Source organism: Argentina anserina, chromosome 2 (genome assembly GCF_933775445.1).
Source record: "Argentina anserina chromosome 2, drPotAnse1.1, whole genome shotgun sequence".
NCBI lineage: Eukaryota > Viridiplantae > Streptophyta > Magnoliopsida > Rosales > Rosaceae > Argentina > Argentina anserina.
In genome coordinates, this window is record NC_065873.1 from 12,318,086 (window position 1) to 12,336,569 (window position 18,484).

At 37.3% G+C, this 18,484-nt stretch overlaps 1 protein-coding gene across 1 annotated transcript; it reads left to right on the top strand.

Moving 5' to 3' along the window:
* Positions 1-1,510: 1,510 nt before the first annotated feature.
* Positions 1,511-10,612, top strand: LOC126784507 (protein GIGANTEA). Its single transcript, XM_050509969.1, has 15 exons — positions 1,511-1,654; positions 1,907-2,131; positions 2,516-2,587; positions 2,729-2,783; positions 2,897-3,039; positions 3,536-3,810; positions 4,364-4,419; positions 5,059-5,299; positions 5,390-5,540; positions 6,004-6,213; positions 6,369-7,940; positions 8,670-8,738; positions 8,957-9,175; positions 9,742-9,834; positions 10,010-10,612. Exons 2-15 carry the CDS (start codon positions 2,045-2,047, stop codon positions 10,307-10,309), a joined length of 3,543 nt encoding a protein of 1,180 aa, XP_050365926.1. The 5' UTR covers positions 1,511-1,654; positions 1,907-2,044; the 3' UTR covers positions 10,310-10,612.
* The last annotated feature ends 7,872 nt before the right edge of the window (positions 10,613-18,484 follow it).

The following is an 18,484-nucleotide window of genomic DNA, read 5'->3' on the forward strand; positions in this document are numbered from 1 at the left end:
AATGTACCTTATTTCCGAGCAACAATCTGAATAACCTGGGAAAATAAAACTCAAAATCAGAGAATTTGTTATGGGTCTCTGTATGTTGCGATCAGAGAGAAATCACAAACAATCAATACCTACTCATAGATTAAAAATTTGTCAATACCATTCAATATAAATAGTCATTAAACTTCGTAGAACAGTTTGCAATTTACTATCACAAAATGTACAGGTTTGGGTGATAGAAAATAAAGATCTTATGTAATTATCAAGTCAGATAGAAAGTAAAATGCAATAATAGTATAACACACTAAGTCTTGCAGCCTACCAATATTGACTGAGTTGGTAAACAATTCATAAAAAAAACACACAATTGCAGAAAACAAATACAAATCCAAATTTGCAAACCCTTCTTACAGAAGACCCAAACCAGACTGCATATGATTATGTCCAAAATTAAAAGATATATGTACTATTGTTTTTCCTATTTCACTGCCTTCGTTTTGGTTAATTACCTAATTTTGGTTATGCCAATCTAATTGAAAAGAAGAGAACTTGTACTGATTTCTAGTTCTGCAAATCTAATTGAAGCCCAGAAATCAAATAGGATTTCTCAATGTAATGCTCTTTATAATGATTTCTTATGTCTTCAGCTGTTTTGACCAAATTCTATTAAACCCAAACATCTAAAATCGCAAAAAATCCAACACCCAAGTATATGCTCCATCATCACAGAAAGACCCAAATCCTCTTAATTTCTTACTTGAGCAAGAAAAAAGGCTGCCGCATGATCATTGAAATACAGTTAAATAATCAATGCCCAAACATCTAAAATCGCAAAACATCCAAGACCCAAGTATATGCTCGATCATCACAGCAAGAAAAAACTTCGAACAAAAATTGAACCAAGTACCAGAATCAATTAACATACCCGGAGAGAGATCGCTTCTTCTATCGCCCTTTGACCTCGATCTCTGTCTCTATATCCCTAACGGAATACCAGAATATGAGGAAGATTTCCAATGAACTGGATAGAGGAGGAACTAACCGATCCAGACTGCTATAGAAGCTTCAGGAATCAGGAGAACGACGCGAGGAGGTGAGAGTTATAAGAAACTGACGATCTGGACTTTTACACAGACGCAAATGGCAAGAGTGCAGTTATAAGCAGATGGAGGGCATAACCGTAATTTCCGCGCGAGCTGGGAACAGTGCTTAGCTACAGTGCACCGACCAACTCAAAAATAGTATATAGTAAATTATAATATCCTTAAACCAAACCTATTACTATAATCACGTTGTTAAAGACTTAAACTACCGAAAGTTGCCAACAACCAAGTGGCAGCTTGCTGATGGATGCCGTGTACTTATGTATGCATGATTATGATGAGTCATGCATGATACATGACGTGCCATTCGGGGCCTGCTGGTCATGTTGGTCAAGTTGCAAAATATCATTGCCACGTACACAGCAATCTAACGTGAGCAAGCCTCGGCCCTCCTAAAGATCTCCTCCCTCTCTCTCTCCCTCCCTCTCCCTCTCTCTGTTTTACCAAACTAAGCCAAACCTCAGCCTCTTGAAAAATATTCCACCTCTCTCTCTCTCTCTCTCTCAATTTTTACAGTCACATTTTTTTCCAGCTTATCAAGGAATCACTGAAGCACCACCGAGGTGTTCTTCTTTTCTCAATTTGATCTCTTTTAATCTTTTTTTTTCTCGCTTCCGTAAATTTTTTAGTGCTTTCCTCTGCAAATCTAACTGCTCTGGGCTTTGGTAACCTCGGTGATTTTGATTTTCTCATTTCTGTGATTTAGGTTTTCGAATTTTCCAGTTTTTGGATTTGCAGTTTTCATTTTCCAGTTCGTGGAAGAAAATTCATAGTTGTATTTTTTAATTTAGTGAATGTTGGGTGGTTTTTGGCAGAGATCGAAGGGCAGTCGTTTTTGTGCCTGTAATGTTGTCATGTTGGGGATGTTAAACCACAAACTTTTGATTCTTGATTGTGGAAATTACTTGCGCGCTGTTGTTACTTTGGTTGCCCAAGTGGTGAATTTGTGAGTTATGGCCTGCTCATCGGAAAGATGGATCGATGGACTGCAATTCTCCTCAGTGTTTGGGCCTCCCCCGCAGGATGCTCCGCGGCGGAAGGTGACGAATCATTTTTCATTTCTTATCATTGAATCTTGATCTCCTTGACGTCATCCGTTTAAGAGTATGAATTTTTGCTCAAGCTATTTAGTTGAGATGCACAGTAGTTGTCAAGATTACTACCTCTAAGTGTGTCGGTAGCTGAGGAATTGGACAGACTCTTTAGCACGACCAAACATGGCCCTTAACAGATATCATGATTTGGTTAATGGTCTGCTGTATTCATCACGGCCTCTTTCTTCGATCTGGAAGATTTTAGAAATTTGGCGTCTATAACAATATTACAGTACCAAGCTCGATTTATTTTCAGTTTCTAGCATTGATCAACTTCTTATAGAAACTGATAAAACATGCATGCCTTTTCTCTTTCCTGCCTCTTTGTAGGCTCAAATCACGGCCTATGTGGAGTACTTTGGTCAATTTACATCAGAACAATTTCCAGAGGATATTTCTGAGGTAAGCCCTTTGTGTTTTTACTGTGATTCCTGAGCTCAGTCTTATTCTGCATAATTGTGAAAAAAAAAAATCCAAATTCTTCTTACTTGAGTAGTCAAGTACAGAAGAGGATTTGTACTTATATATATTGTCTTTTGGCAGCTGATCCGTAACCGCTACCCTTCCGAGGTGCAGCGTCTCTTTGATGATGTCCTAGGTACTTATAATTTGACCCTGTTGGTTTTTGCAATGATTGATTAGGCTGGTAATTTCATGTTGTGTTTCTGATTATTGTTTAATGACTACTCTATGTACTTGGATGGATTCCAGCTATGTTTGTTCTTCATCATCCCGAGCACGGGCATGCTGTGGTCCTTCCCATTATTTCATGTATCATTGATGGCACTCTTCCCTATGAAAGGACTAGTCCACCATTTGCCTCTTTCATATCCTTAGTCTGCCCAAGCAGTGAGGTGATTGATCAACTGGTCTTCAAATATGTTTGCCACTCTTCTTGTGTATGCTTATATTGGGATTGCTTTTTTTTGTTGATGGACTGTGTTTGAGTTTTACTTTAATTTGACATTGTAGTGTGTTCTAATTGGTTATTTGTTTTAATTTAGCTCTGATCCTTATCCCATCATTATTTTTTATTAATTTGTTTGATTACTTTAATATATATGATGACCGAAATCAAGCAAATCAATGTAGAACTCAACCTCTACTATTTCAAGTATTATGTACAACTGTACTCTAGATGCTCTTCACAAGTCATCCATAAGAACCATGGTGACTTGAGGAGGGTCCTTAAAACAAAAAGGTTGAGAAGGCTCAATTGATGCTTCCCTTAGTATGGAAAACTGCAACTATGTCAAGTTCAATTTGGACAGAAAATGTATTGTCCTTTATGTGTTGTCAAAAAAGTCTGGGATATTTTACTTATATTAATTGTATCTTTGACCTTCACAGAACGAATACTCCGAGCAGTGGGCTCTGGCATGTGGGGAAATTTTACGAATCTTAACTCATTACAATCGCCCAATATACAAGGTAGAACAACAGAATAGTGAAACAGAAAGAAGCAGTAGTGGAAGCCATGCTACAACAAGTGATTCGGTTGATGGTGAATCCAGCCATGTACCATTAGTACAGCAAGAGAGGAAGCCTGTAAGACCGTTATCCCCCTGGATAACCGATATATTGCTTGCTGCCCCACTGGGTATCAGAAGTGATTACTTCCGCTGGTGAGTGCACTGTGTCATGAGATTGTATTTTCATGTCTGTTGAAAAGCATAGATGTCTTTCGAAACCAGCTCTGTGACAAAAAAAACCATTTCAATTGCAATCTAAGTTTTACAATAATATTCAAGGTAGTTGGATGTTTGTTTCTATCAGAAAATTTAGTTAAATATGTCTTTTAACTTGCAAGGTATTAAGGCTTCCCAATTTTATATATTTAATTTGTATGTTATGTTATGATTACCTTTTGGCTGTCAATTAGTATGAGTATTCTGTGTGCGAATATTCTACATGCATCCCTGTAGTTTAAATTAGATGAATTTGGGCTAAAAAACTTTAATGTTCATGCTGGTTTGGCCAGGTGGAGGTTTTCATATGAATTTAAACCAGTTCTGTGTACCCAAAGAAAGATATGGTTACCATGATATAATGAATTTTTGGTGGCTATTATTTTGTAGTAATTTTTCTCATATAAGTGATGAAGCACAGGCTTTGATCTTTCTGTTGGTTTCTTTGTGCATTCTTATGTAATATTAAATACTTCGCATACTTGAACAGGTGCAGTGGAGTCATGGGGAAATATGCTGCGGGAGAACTAAAGCCACCATCAACTGGTTAGTTTAGCTTCCTTAACGAGTCTATTATAATCTTGCTGCATGTATTTAATTTTTCTTAACAATGCTTCGTTCCGGTATAAATTCAGCAATGGATTGTATTCAATGCATGATTCATGAAAGTAGTAGTGCTATATTAGTCAGGGTTTTGTACCAAATTAAAACCGCACGTTTAGATAAAAATTCTCGCCTCTTATTTTGCATGAATTAACTCATTGTTCATTGGTTTAGTTTCTTAACCTTTTGTCACAAAAGTGTCATAATTTTAAAAATCTGTCAGTTCACTTTAATGCTGGACTTCCTAACTGTGATGAACTGATTATGAATGGTTCATTAATTTACTTTTGATGTTTGGCCTTTTGGTTCTTCTTCTGTTTTGAGCAGTGGTTTGCTCATCTGACTACTGTACTTTACTTGTAGTTAAAAGAAATTCCTTGCTTTCAGATAGGAGAAATAAATTAACATCTTCACTTGTGATATTTTTTATTATTGTCCTCTGATATCATTGCATGTCTACAAATCTTTTAATTGTTCTGAATATCTTCTCACACTGCAATAATGATTGAGATTGAATTCATCACTAGGGAAAAATAATATTTGTGAATGACCTTTATTCTTTTGTTTTCTCTCCACACTTAGCTTCTTCCCGTGGATCTGGAAAACATCCTCAACTCATGCCATCAACTCCTAGATGGGCTGTTGCAAATGGTGCTGGAGTTATATTAAGTGTTTGTGATGAGGAAGTTTCTCGCTATGAAACTGCTACGTTGACAGCCGTAGCTGTCCCTGCACTTCTACTTCCACCTCCAACAACAGCTTTTGATGAGCATCTAGTGGCAGGACTACCAGCTCTCGAGCCATATGCGCGTTTATTTCACAGGTAAATCTTTAACCTTCATCTCGAGTCGCGAAAAAATCAATGACATGCATTTCATTGCTCATAGCTATTGATTTTTATTCTCGGAAATAGGTATTATGCTATTGCTACTCCAAGTGCTACCCAAAGGCTTCTGCTTGGACTTCTGGAAGCACCACCATCATGGGCTCCCGATGCACTTGATGCAGCTGTACAGCTTGTGGAGCTTCTTCGCGCTGCTGAAGATTATGCATCTGGAATACGGGTAAGCTGGAAGGACTGGTTGAACATCAGACTTATATTGAAGCTGAATTATTGTAATTAGATACTATACTGGTGAACATCAAACTAGATCCGTGTCGTATCATCAGCTTAAGCCTTTCGGGGCGATCATTCTTGCGTCTTGCAGCTTTGCATACTTAAAAAAGAAGGGTCATGTACTATGTAAATTGTAGAGTCAAGTGAAAGAGCAATCACTAATAAATAATTTAAATGCATGTCATGTTGCATAGACAATAATTGGAATCAAATTTGAACTACTAGAATGATTGTTCTGAACCTGAGCTTTTGATGGTAATTGAAGCTGAACAGAGGGACATCTGACTTTTGTTCTCGGATGATCTTTTTCCTTCTTCCCCTTCTGTCCTGTGTAGATATGCTTATAGTAGTTCTGAAAGTTGATGAATATAGCATCTTTGTTAAATGCATTTTCTTCTTTGACAATGTAGCTTCCAAGGAACTGGATGCATTTGCATTTCTTACGTGCAATTGGGACTGCAATGTCCATGAGAGCAGGTATAGCAGCTGATGCTGCAGCAGCTTTACTTTTCCGGATACTCTCTCAACCTGCATTGCTTTTTCCTCCCCTAAGACAGGTTGAGGGAGTTGAAGTTCAACATGAGCCTTTGGGTGGCTACATCTCAAGCTACAGGAAGCAGGTACGAGTAACCAACTTTCAAGTTTCTGTGATTCTTCAGCTAAAATCATTTTGTTCTGATTTCTTTCTTTTTCTACTTCAATCTGAACCTTTCTCTGCTCTCAGTAGAGTAACTTTTAATTGAATCTACCTACTATCTCAAACTTCCTTAACCAGATAGAAGTTCCTGCGGCTGAAGCAACAATTGAAGCTACTGCCCAAGGGATTGCTTCTATGCTCTGTGCCCATGGACCTGAGGTTGAATGGAGAATCTGTACCATATGGGAAGCCGCCTATGGTCTAATTCCTTTAAGTTCCTCCGCAGTTGACCTTCCTGAGATCATTGTTGCTACTCCATTACAGCCTCCAATATTATCCTGGAATCTATACATACCCCTCCTTAAGGTTTTGGAATATCTTCCTCGTGGAAGTCCATCTGAAGCTTGTCTAATGAAGATATTTGTTGCCACAGTTGAAGCAATTCTACAAAGGACATTTCCACCTGAGTCTTCAAGAGATCAGAACAGAAAAACAAGATACCTTTTTGGTATAGGGTCTGCCTCAAAAAACCTGGCTGTGGCAGAGCTTCGGACAATGGTTCACTCACTATTCTTAGAATCATGTGCATCTGTAGAGCTTGCTTCACGGCTACTGTTTGTAGTGTTAACTGTTTGTGTTAGTCATGAAGCCCAGTCCTGTGGGAGTAAAAAAGCACGAGTTGAAGAAAGCTATCCACTTGATGAGTTTGTAGAGGAATCACGAGAGATGTCTGAGAAGCATACAGACAGAACAAGTAAAAATTCCAAAAAACAAGGACCTGTAGCAGCTTTCGACTCTTATGTTCTAGCTGCTGTTTGTGCTCTTTCCTGTGAGCTTCAATTATTCCCTTTAATCTCAAGGGGGAGCAACCATTCACGCTCTAAAGAGGTGAAAAATATGGCAAAGCCTGCCAAACCAGTTGGATCTGCCAATTCTTGTAAAAAGGTCAATGGATCTACTAATGAATTTCAAAGTAGCGTGGACTCAGCAATATGCCACACACGCAGAATATTGGCCATTTTGGAGGCACTGTTTTTGCTGAAACCATCTTCTGTTGGCACCTCCTGGAGTTACAGTTCAAATGAGATAGTTGCAGCAGCTATGGTTGCCGCTCATGTATCTGAATTATTTAGATGGTCAAAGGCTTGCATGCATGCTCTGTGTGTCTTAATGCGCTGCAAGTGGGATAATGAAATTTCCTCCAGAGCATCATCACTATATAATCTGATTGATATTCATAGCAAGGTTGTTGCATCGATTGTTAACAAGGCTGAACCACTGGAAGCACACTTGATGCAAGTGCCAATTTGGAGGGATTCTTTCGTGTGTTCTGAAGGTAGAAAGCTAAGTCGATGTGGAAAGAGTAAATGTGTTAATGTTGGGCAGTCATCTGTATCACAATATAAGGGTTCAGCACCTTTAGATACAAGAATTAAATCTGAGAGTGCATCACATTCTAATGGGGTTTCTGGAACATTTGGTAAAGGTGTTGCAAATTTTCCATTAGATGCTTCGGAATTGGCCAACTTCCTTACAATGGACAGGCATATAGGATTTAGTTGCAGCGCGCAGGTTCTTCTAAGATCGGTACTGTCAGAGAAACAAGAGCTATGTTTCTCAGTTGTCTCACTGTTGTGGCACAAGTTAATTGCATCTCCTGAGACCCAACCTACTGCTGAAAGCACTTCTGCTCAACAAGGATGGCGGCAGGTAATCTTATTATCCGTCTCTTTGCATCATCGCCATCATTGCTGTTATTAATTATGTATATGGTTATACTTGGTCATATTTTCCCATCACCTGCACATTAGTGGGCTTTGCATGAATTCTTGTGATACCAAACACCTTCTCCAAATTCAAAATAATTGTGAGTTTATTTGAGATAAGAATGACATGTGGAATGGACCTTGTGGAATTTCAGCTATATTTGAATTAGGATGAAGCACCTATATATATTTGATATTCGAGGACGTTTTCAGCTACCAGTACTTGTGGAACTTTTTCAATCTGGCTTCTTGTTATATTTCCTTTTCAGGGTTAAGATTTTGTACTAAAATACTTACAAGGATATCCAATTGTTATATCTCTTTAGCTGTACTGACTAACAGAACTTATAAAAGGAATGCATGGTAGCAGCATATGCAATCAGCAATCGTATTATTAAAGACCCGCAATTTATATCAGAATGTCATATTCCAAATAAAATAGCAACATCTTTGTTTTCATGATAACAAGTAAGCGATAATAGTTTGATTTTCTAGTACGCTTCTCCAGACTTATTAATAGATTTTCTTTTTCTTATTGAAAGAGAAAAGTAAGGCGAAATGATATGTTGCCTGTGATAGAGAAAAATACAAAATACATTAATGCAGTATTTTTTGTTGCATATTAAAAGAGTTATTGTTCAATTGATTAATGCATAAAATTCTTTATCTGCAGGTCGTTGATGCATTATGCAATGTTGTGTCAGCCACACCAACAAAAGCAGCTACAGCAGTTGTTCTTCAGGTTCAAACTTTGTCTCATTCTTCATTATTTTTTTACTTGACTTTATTATTCTCCCGAAGACGTCCTTTTGTTTTGTTTTTGTTTTATCATTAAATATTCAGCTCTTCTGATGTACTAAGAGGTTAATTCATTATTTTATTTTTATATGCCCTTTTTTATGTCCTTAGTATAAATTACTGCACACTCGTAATTAGCTTATTGACCTTGTGGGGCTGCAGGCAGAGAGGGAATTGCAGCCTTGGATTGCTAAAGATGATGATCAAGGTCAAAAGATGTGGAGAATCAACCAGAGGATTGTGAAATTGATTGTAGAGTTGATGAGGATTCATGATAGCCCAGAATCATTGGTAATTTTGTCTAGTGCCTCAGATCTACTCCTGCGTGCCACTGATGGGATGCTTGTTGATGGAGAAGCTTGCACTTTACCACAACTGGAGGTAACAAGTTCATTAGAACTGTGTGCCTAATGGCTTATGACCTAGGACTTATGTTCGCTAAACTAGGACATGCATCTAAACTTAATTCAGTGCTCAAGACATAATAAGAAGAAAATTAAATGGCTTGATACTGTAAACTCCCTCTATATCCCAAGAAAAGAGGGAATCAGGTGAGTGAATTTCTTCTTTGTTTTCCACAATTTGTTTCATCAAAATCCTTCTTCTCATCATTACCCATGCTTGCACCCCTTCAGTTATCAACTAGAACTAAAACACTTGATAAGTTGATATACTGCACAATGTAGCACCTGATGGGATCATATGTTGCAACAACTCTTCCACATTTTATCTTCATTTGCTGACACTTTCGTTGTAAATTGATATCAGTAACTTCATTTCATGTCCTATCTTTTATGATGTTACTCATCTAGTTTGATCCTTTTTTGTACTATAGTAGTGAAACGTTTTTTTCCCTTCCCTTTTGTACTTCTTATCCTTGGTGAACATTTATAGATTTCAAAATGTCAACCTTAAAATGTTCTGATTAATCTGTATACAAATGTCAGCTACTGGAAGCAACTGCTAGAGCCGTTAAGCCTGTGCTAGAGTGGGGAGAATCTGGGCTTGCAGTTGCAGATGGCCTTTCAAACCTGTTAAAGGTAAATTGACACCTTGTTGATACATAAAAATGGTATTATTGTAGGCTCAATGATATCACGTGAAAAGGAAGAGGCAAAGTGATGGAAAAAGAAAAAATAATGATACTTTCTTTATACTTTGTTTCGTTGCAAAGCCATTATTGATGTGTCATCTGCACCACTTGATGATATGCAGTGCCGTCTGTCAGCTACTATCCGATGTCTTTCGCATCCTAGTGCACACGTTCGCGCTTTGAGCGTATCGGTCCTTCGTGATATTTTGCAAACCAGTTCAGTTCGACCTAATCCTAATCCAGTGCAAATAAATGGTACCCATGGTCCTTCCTACAAGTATTTTAACTTAGATGTTATTGATTGGCAAGCCGATATTGAAAAGTGCTTGACATGGGAAGCTCATAGCCGACTTGCAACTGGAATGCCCATTAAATTTCTGGATACTGCTGCCAAGGAATTGGGTTGTGCCATTTCTGTATAATGTAAACTAGCATCAGGTGGATCATTTTTCTTGTGAGATTTACCATTAGGTACGTGCATCTTTAATTGCCTTGAAAGATTCGGGTTTCCACTTTCCGGGTACAGGTAAATATACTTTTTTCTTACTCTTGGGACTGCCTGTTGTCAAATTATTCTTTTCTGGTGTGACCTGACGGCTTCTCAATAATAGGATAATTTGTGTAAAATGGGAGGTGAGACAATTGAACGTATACATATACTCTGATTGCGGGCATTGTGTTGTGATCTTCAATTGTTATAAAAAAATGTTAGATCTGCTTCATGTTCATAAGGGTTCGTTTTTCCTTCTAAATATATGTATATATGTGTGTGTCAGTGTGTGTGCGCCTAATATTTTAAGAGGCTCATCGTATACATGCACGCATGAAAGAAACACGTCTGACAATAAACCTTTGTCACCGAGCAAAATTTTTCATTGCATTCATTTCCTTCCAAACCGCCTAAGCACAGTAAATAACGCAGAATCATCAGATGACAGTTGCAGTACGTAGCTCTATTGGACTGGAAATGAAGCCTCAGAGTACCTCAACGAAAAAATTCTCTTAATGCATCTCTAATAAAGAAACATTCCCAGAAGATAGAGAAAATTATTCAAATAGTATCCCATTTTTGTTCAAATACATGCGTCTCATCTTTTTAAATTATCAAAACAGTATCTCAAGTTTTGACCCTAACACGACATTGGTATATAAAACCGTTAAATTCGTTAAATAAGTCGACAATACAATTGAATTGACCGGACAGCCTTTCCAATAGGTTTCTCTTTTTAATATACGGGTTAATTCTTCTTATGGTACTTAAAGTATGACTACTTGGACAATTTGGTACATGATGTATGAAAACGGACAATTTGGTACCTGAAGTTCTCATTTGTAAGCCATTTTGGTATCTCTATCAATTTTGATCATATTTTTAGGGTTATTTTCGTCATTCTACCCCTAAACTCATTAAATTCACATTTTTCTTCATTTCTTCCTATAATTTTCTCTCTTTAGAGATAATTAAATTGATATATAGGATATTTGTTACACTTAGTTATATTTTTAAGGAAGCTAAATGTTTATTTATGCTTAGTTTATTGTAAGTTATAAGGTGAACGGAATAGGTAAAGTCCATTTTGTTAATACTAGCCTTAACCCTCTATTTGTACCTTGCAAAGGTCACTTGGGGTTGAGAGCGGCTTTTATTAACACTTGGGGCCAGTCTAACACACAAAGTTATTCCGAGCTGAGTAAGGGGCTTGCTATTTTCATTACCTTGGTTCAAGGTTTACAAAATTCGATCTCAGAGGCCCATAGACTGACATACATCTCGGTGATGGAGTCGATTGGGACAACATCCTTTCGAGGTTGTGGCCCCCGTGGTGTCCAACAAATGAGTCATGCCTTGTGACTATCTCTGATTCTAGCTATCAAGCCTTCTGAAACAAAGGAATGAGTTTGTGTCTAGACGACGTACTTAGGCCGCACATCCACCTCGCTTTATAAATTAGAAAATAACTTTGTATAAATAGATGTATATAGTTTCAAAAGAAAATTATATTCTAATTTTTAAGGTATATCGGATAAAGCAAGACCTTTACCTTGGGCTGTTTCAGTCCATTGCACAGTTAGCTCCTCTGCTCCACATACCTTAAAAGTTAGGATTGTATGTGAATAAAATCAATTAGACTTAGTATTACTCGTACACTTGTAGATTTCGAAAAAAAAAAAAGAAAAAAAATTGTCTTTAAGTTTAACTTTATTTGTATTCAATTGCTAACATTTCTTTTATTTCATTTTATACTTAATCGCTAACATTTTGTGTCTTTGTATAGCATAGTTGTCAATTGTGGATTCTAAGAAAGAGTTGGAGAATTCTATTGTTAACAATTGATTGAAGCTCTCAATGACTTGGGAAGGACGACAAGTGTTACAAGAAGCGGAGTTCTACCACACTCTAACTTTTGATTCATGATTTGCAATTAATTTAACTCATACTAACTTTAGCTTATTCATTAACACTTTACTAACTTATTTTTTGAGATCTCATCTCCACTTGTCTAATTATCTTTCTCTTGATGCGATGTAGTTTAAGAGTGGATGAACATGCATCGAGTTTTGATAGTCATGTCAAAGAGGCACAAATTTGGAGGTGTACAACTCCAAATGGCGTCGCCTACAACTTAAAAAGAAGTGAAGAGTCTAGGCTAAAGGACTATAACAGTTAAGCGCTACATGGGAAGCAACTCATTTCAATCGTACATGTGGAGGAGTCGTCTACGGGAGTTTGCATTTTCTTATCATTTCACTCTTATGGTTGAATTGTATATGTATTTATGTGTGATCTTATTCTCTACTTATGAATTACATTCTGATTATTGAGCTTACATTGAGGACAATGTAATTTTCTAAGTGTGGGGTAGGGTTGCATGATCATTGTTTGCTGATTTTTGCTTTGATTTCATGTTATAAAACGAAAAAAGAAAGAAAAAATTAAAAAAATAAAAAAAATAAAAAAAATCGAAAAAAAATGTGTTGTTTTGAGTCTTAGGATGCCCCTAAAGTCTAGGATGATTATGTCTCTAAATGCATAGATGATGGTTTTGCATTTCATAAGAATTGAATAGTAAGTTTCATTGATAATGTCGATTTGGTATGAACATGTGAGATTTTGATTGAATGTAATATGACATACATGTTTGGTTAGTTTAAGTCCATAATAATCTGTGAGTTTTTGAGCCTATATATGCTTTCTTCTTGAGTGATAATATGAAATTTCGTGGTTGTTATATGAACCTCATTATTCTTTGCATATTCAATGACTATGTGCCATAGCTTTTAATGGACTCTAGAATTTACTAGAACTCATCTTTTGTGATTGTTGAAACTTTTAAGTCATAAAATGCTCTGATTTTGAAAGGGATTTATGGATCATTTCTAGGATTACCACCACTTTAGCCAAACAGCAATGTATCCTTCTATGTGCCTTGTTTGAGACCCCTTAGTTGAACCCCATTTGAGCCTACATTGAGCCTTTCTTCATCACCTATGTTATCTCCATGCTTAGTATAGTATCTCTACCTTGTCCTATAGACTTGGCAGAACTATTTTTGAGATGATGTTGTGATGATGTATGAAATAAGTGTGGGGTGGAAGACATGAGAAAAAAAATTTGAACAAGCTTTTAAGCAAATGCCGAAAAAAAAAATGAATGAAAAAGAAAAGAAAAATGTATGAGATCGGCAATACAAGGAAAGAAAGGAAAATATGTTGTCTTCCATTTGTGATTTGGAGTTGATTTGAAATTGAAGGTCTAGAAATGTTTATTTGACCTTTGTCCATGATCACTTTGTAGTTGAAATGATATCAGATTGGGCCCAACTTGTTATATTTGGCCCTTGATGGTGTGTGGTGTCATAAGAATGGTGTTTACTCTGCTAAGTCTATAGGATTACCTTTGTGATTCCTTGATATTTTATGCCTTTAGCTAAGCCTAAACATTCACCTTGTGTAATGATCCTAATGATTCTTAAAATGAGCAAAACTTGGTTTGTGGAGATGATCACAAGAGTTGAGCATATGGTTTTGGTCCATTTGTGCACTTAGTTTTTAAATGAGGTTTTCCTTTTGTTATTCACAAAGTGCCTTCATTTGATGAAATATGGAAGCTATTTGATGCTTTATTATCCTTTCTCTTGCATATACTTGTGTGTGAAATATAGCAATTGACGGAGAGAAAAGAAGAGAGTATGCCTTGTGAGGAGGATTGGATTAACTAAACATGTTCAAATGCGTATTTTCTCGTTTCTGACTTATTCATACTTTGAAGCATGTTTATGAAACTTGGAATCTATATGCTTACATTCAAATGCTAAAACTTGAAAGCTATGTATTTTGAGATTCGGAGACAATCACTTAGGGGCAATAGTGTTTTGTGTAGTTTTGTTTTGTTTTACTAAGGGTCTAGCAAAAGCCAAGTGTGGGGTAGTTGATAAGAACACTTTGTGCGACGTTCTTAACATATTTTTACCTTCATTTGTGCTTTGCTTAGCTCTTATTATTGTAGTATAGAGTCATTGAGTCGAGTTAGGAGTCTTTAGTGACGTTCGTTCCCTTTTGGTGCTAAAACGGGTGTAAAATGCAGAAATTGTCTCGAGTACATAGAGTAGTATTCCTTATCAAACTAGGAAACCTAGTTAGGTTAGGATTTTTATTATTCGACATTTCTGTAACATTTGTGATTTATATTTATTATTTTCTTTATTTATTTCAGAATTAAATGAGAGATAATGGCTTGGAAATTAAGGAAAGAAAGAGGAGAAGAAGGAAACAAAAGGAGAAAAAGGAAAGAAGTAATTTAGTTTCTGAATGGGTTGAAAAGGAAGAAGTATGCAGCTTCAAAGGAGGGAAGGTTCATCCGGCAATTAAGAGGAAAGAAGAAGAAAAGAAGGAAAAAAAAAGAAAAAAAAAATAGAGGATCAGCCCATCAAAAACCCTAGCAGCCCATCTCTTCCTCCTTCCTCTATATAAGGCACGGCCTCCCTTCATAAAATCCATCTCCATTCTCTCACAAACAAAGCCGAATTGCTGCCCAAAAACATCCAGAAAATTCAAGCCAAAAACCTTCATCCATCATCACCAAGCCGTGCTCATCTTCCTCCTCCACCAATTTGAATTCATCCTTGCTTCATCCTAGAAGGTTTTTAATGTGTGATTCATCCATGGCTTGTAATATTTCTTTTTATTTTCTGCAAATTTCGAATTCATTGTATGAATCATTGGATGTTATTTTCGGTTTCATATATGAAGAACATAAATTCAGACTTCTTTGGTTTTATGTTTTGATTGCATGAACTCATGAAATATGTGTGTATGTCGTGTGTAGCATCTATGGGCAGTAGGATTTCGAAATTAATTTAGGTTTTATTTCAATTAATTCCTTGAATTTGTACATCTAAATCAATGCTTGAGGAAGCCAAGGCCATGGTTCTCCTAAGGTTGCGATTTCATTCACCAAAGTGTTCATTGATTGAATATGCGCTTCGTGTTTCAATTATGGATACTTATATAGGGCTGTGATAGTTCTAGAAATTTGCATGTTTAATCAAGATGAGTGACGTCATGCTTGCTTACATGTTTCCAATTCGACTTATTGTGCTTATGTGCTACTTTGTTGTTTAACTAGTACGCTTCGTTATGTTGAACTCTTTTTAGCATATGTTTAGGATTGAATGCTTCGTTGATTCTAAATAATTAAGAAGTCTTAACGATTAGATGAACCGCTTCGGACTCTAATTAGAATTGGAATTGAAATAGACTTATAAAGAATCGAAATACTTGCTGCCTATATGTTGTTCTATGCGTGTCATACATGTTTCTTGAGTAGAATTCGTGTTTTGGTTATGTGATGAATGGTTGATCAATTGTATATAAGTAATTTAGGATTTATTTTCAGTTGTAGTTTTAGAATCCAAATCAAATCCCCCCCCCCATTAACATGATAAGTTTTTCCGAAACCTAAATTTAGTACATATCAAGTATATTCTTTAAGAACTATTCCTCAATTGAAACAGAAATAAAATAAAAAGAAGCCTATTCTACGACTTCTAAAAACATATCAATAGGCTAGAAAAACATATAAATCTTATCTTTGCCCTTCACATTAGGGCTTTGAGCAACACTTGCAGCTTGAAGACTTAGACCTTTAACACTAGCGATCTCTGCCATTTTCTCCTTTAGTTTGTTCTGAGAGCCTAATGCCTGGCCTATCTTCTTTTTGGCCTCCTCACCAGCATCACTGCCCGGCACCAGATTTCCACTACCAGCCTCAACCATACCAAAAGCCTTGGCCGTAAGCTTAATACTTGGAGTTTTCACCCTTTTTGGAGCTGCATGGGAGGTATTAGTCAACAAGAGAAGCCTCGTCATTCTCGACGAAGCAGAGGGAGATGGAGGCCGCACCCTCTTTAAGGAGATGACTGGAGGGTCAACAGGATCAAAAGGAACCAAACCAAGAGAGTCAAAGGGGGTGTTCTGCACCTTTCACTTGCGGATTGTCGACTTACGCATAGTAGGCTTTGGAGAAAACAAGTTTCGGGCAACAGATGGCATACAAGGTGCATCGAAACCTGTAATTTGGAATGGACCTATCTAGAGACCAATTTTGGGAAGATGTTGCAGAGTTGTGGCAGATTTGGAACTAGAGGCATCACCACAACTCGCACTAGGGTTTCCCACTCCTACTTCGAAGCAATGATCACCCTCGTGGAAAATCAGATCACACTTCTTGCAAACCCCATGAAGATGTTCAAAATCAAAAGAGATCTCCTCAACAACATCGGTGATGATCTTCAACGTTCTCTTATGAAAGAAAGGTCGATTTAGTGCTGTAGAAACCCTAACCCTGATCCTTTTAATAAAGAGTGTGGAGGTCATCATCCATACAAACATAGGTTCCAACCACAAAAGCTATGTTTCTGATGTACTTCTCCTTCTCTAAGGTCGGCGGTATACCTTGCACTCACACCCAAAAATATAACATGTTCATAGGGATAGCCAACGGGGATCGCAACCCATCATACTCCTCCATGACCATCAGCGCCTTCTGAAAATACCATGTACCTCCCCAAAACACAGTATTTCGTTCCTTGGGAAGGTCAAAACGAAATACAAAGAGAGACGGACCACACTCCTAAACCCTAAATCCCCGTCGTAGGCTCCAGATTCGGCAAAAGTGGCTTTGCAAATCACAAGCATCCACTGGCTTAGTGGGGAGGGTTTTAGCTAAGAGGAAGAGATTGATTTCTGGGGGATGGTCATCATAGGGATCTAAGCATGAGACATCGATGACATCTCTGTTTGCTAAAGTTAGCGAGTTAGCAAAGCTTACAATGACTTATTTTAGGGATGACATGATGGTGAACGAGAAAACAAGGGTAGCAGAGGCTAGGATAGTATGGAGCAACAAGAAAATTGGTTTATAGTGGTAGGGTTTGGATGAAACCCTAGATAGGGGAGTGGCGCGACTAGGGTTTCCTCCGCTCATAGTATTTTTTTTTTTTAGGTTAGCAACGAATGAGGGAACAATAACTTATTTTGTCTCTTTCATCTCTCTGTCTATCCCGTGTTGTTATTGGGGCATGAGTTTTGGCATAATTAGAATAGGAGAAATCGTATTTAACTATGTATCATGTAGAGCAGCCTAGGCCCTCAAATGTGGTGTATGAGCGAGTTGTTGCGTTATGGACCCGTTTTCATGATAGTGAGAATGAGGATAGGTTTGTTTTCTATAATGGGCAACATAATGGTGTACATTGGAGCTCCCCAATCTCAGTTATGTTTGAATTAAATTGTGATGCTTCTATGTCTGAGGGGAGAAATAATAAGGTTGGGTTGGGGGCTGTGGTTAGGGATAGTAAAGGGAAGTTGGTATGGGCTGTTGCAGAACACTAAGTTGTCATCTCTCTAATTCTAGACCTGGAGGGTGTGATTCATCAAGGTATTTTGGTGATGGGTATGAAGGGTATGAACAGTGATTGCTGGGGTATGGTTAACATGGTGAATGAGGTTGATGTTTGTTTTGCTGAAGAGGGGGTGTTAGTTGAAAGAGTTAGGTTTTTGCTTCCTAAACTTGGTCTCTCAAGGTTGTATATATTCCAAGAAGTGCTAACGTTGTGGCAGATAGTTTGCAAAGTTTATAGTCTGTTTTAAAGGGCGTGTTTCTTGGTTAGGGGTTATGCCTAACTGGCTCATGGATGTCATCAATGTTGAAAAAACTCATAATTACTTTGAGTAGGAGGAAGAGAGTGAGGAATCCATGTCCACCACCCATAGTTCCCATGTTTTGTTTGATCAAATACAACAACTACTAGAGCTCCCATGTTTTATAATTGTCATTTTCTCTTAAATTAAATTTTCGCATATTTCCCTAAAAAAAAACTAAAGACGTAGGTAGAGTTATTTTTTTCACAAGCTCTTTAGGCCTGGCATGTATCAGCGGAGCTTATTTGGTCCACGGCCGTGAAACGCTATGAATTCACCGCCCATGTTTGGCACGCGTGATTGTTATTTAAAAACAAGACAATGTGCCCCATCATCTCCATCGTTCCCTAGCCTCTTTCATCATTTTGTTTATTTTCCTCTTTCAAGTCAGTCTT

What these genes read in the sequence shown, in the direction of transcription:
- LOC126784507 (XM_050509969.1), top strand. Translation starts at nt 2,045, where the DNA reads ATGGCCTGCTCATCGGAAAGATGGATCGATGGACTGCAATTCTCCTCA. An exon ending in AGGATGCTCCGCGGCGGAAG is followed by an intron (nt 2,132 to 2,515) that starts GTGACGAATCAT and finishes GCCTCTTTGTAG; the next exon opens with GCTCAAATCACGGCCTATGT. An exon ending in ATTATGCATCTGGAATACGG is followed by an intron (nt 5,541 to 6,003) that starts GTAAGCTGGAAG and finishes TTGACAATGTAG; the next exon opens with CTTCCAAGGAACTGGATGCA.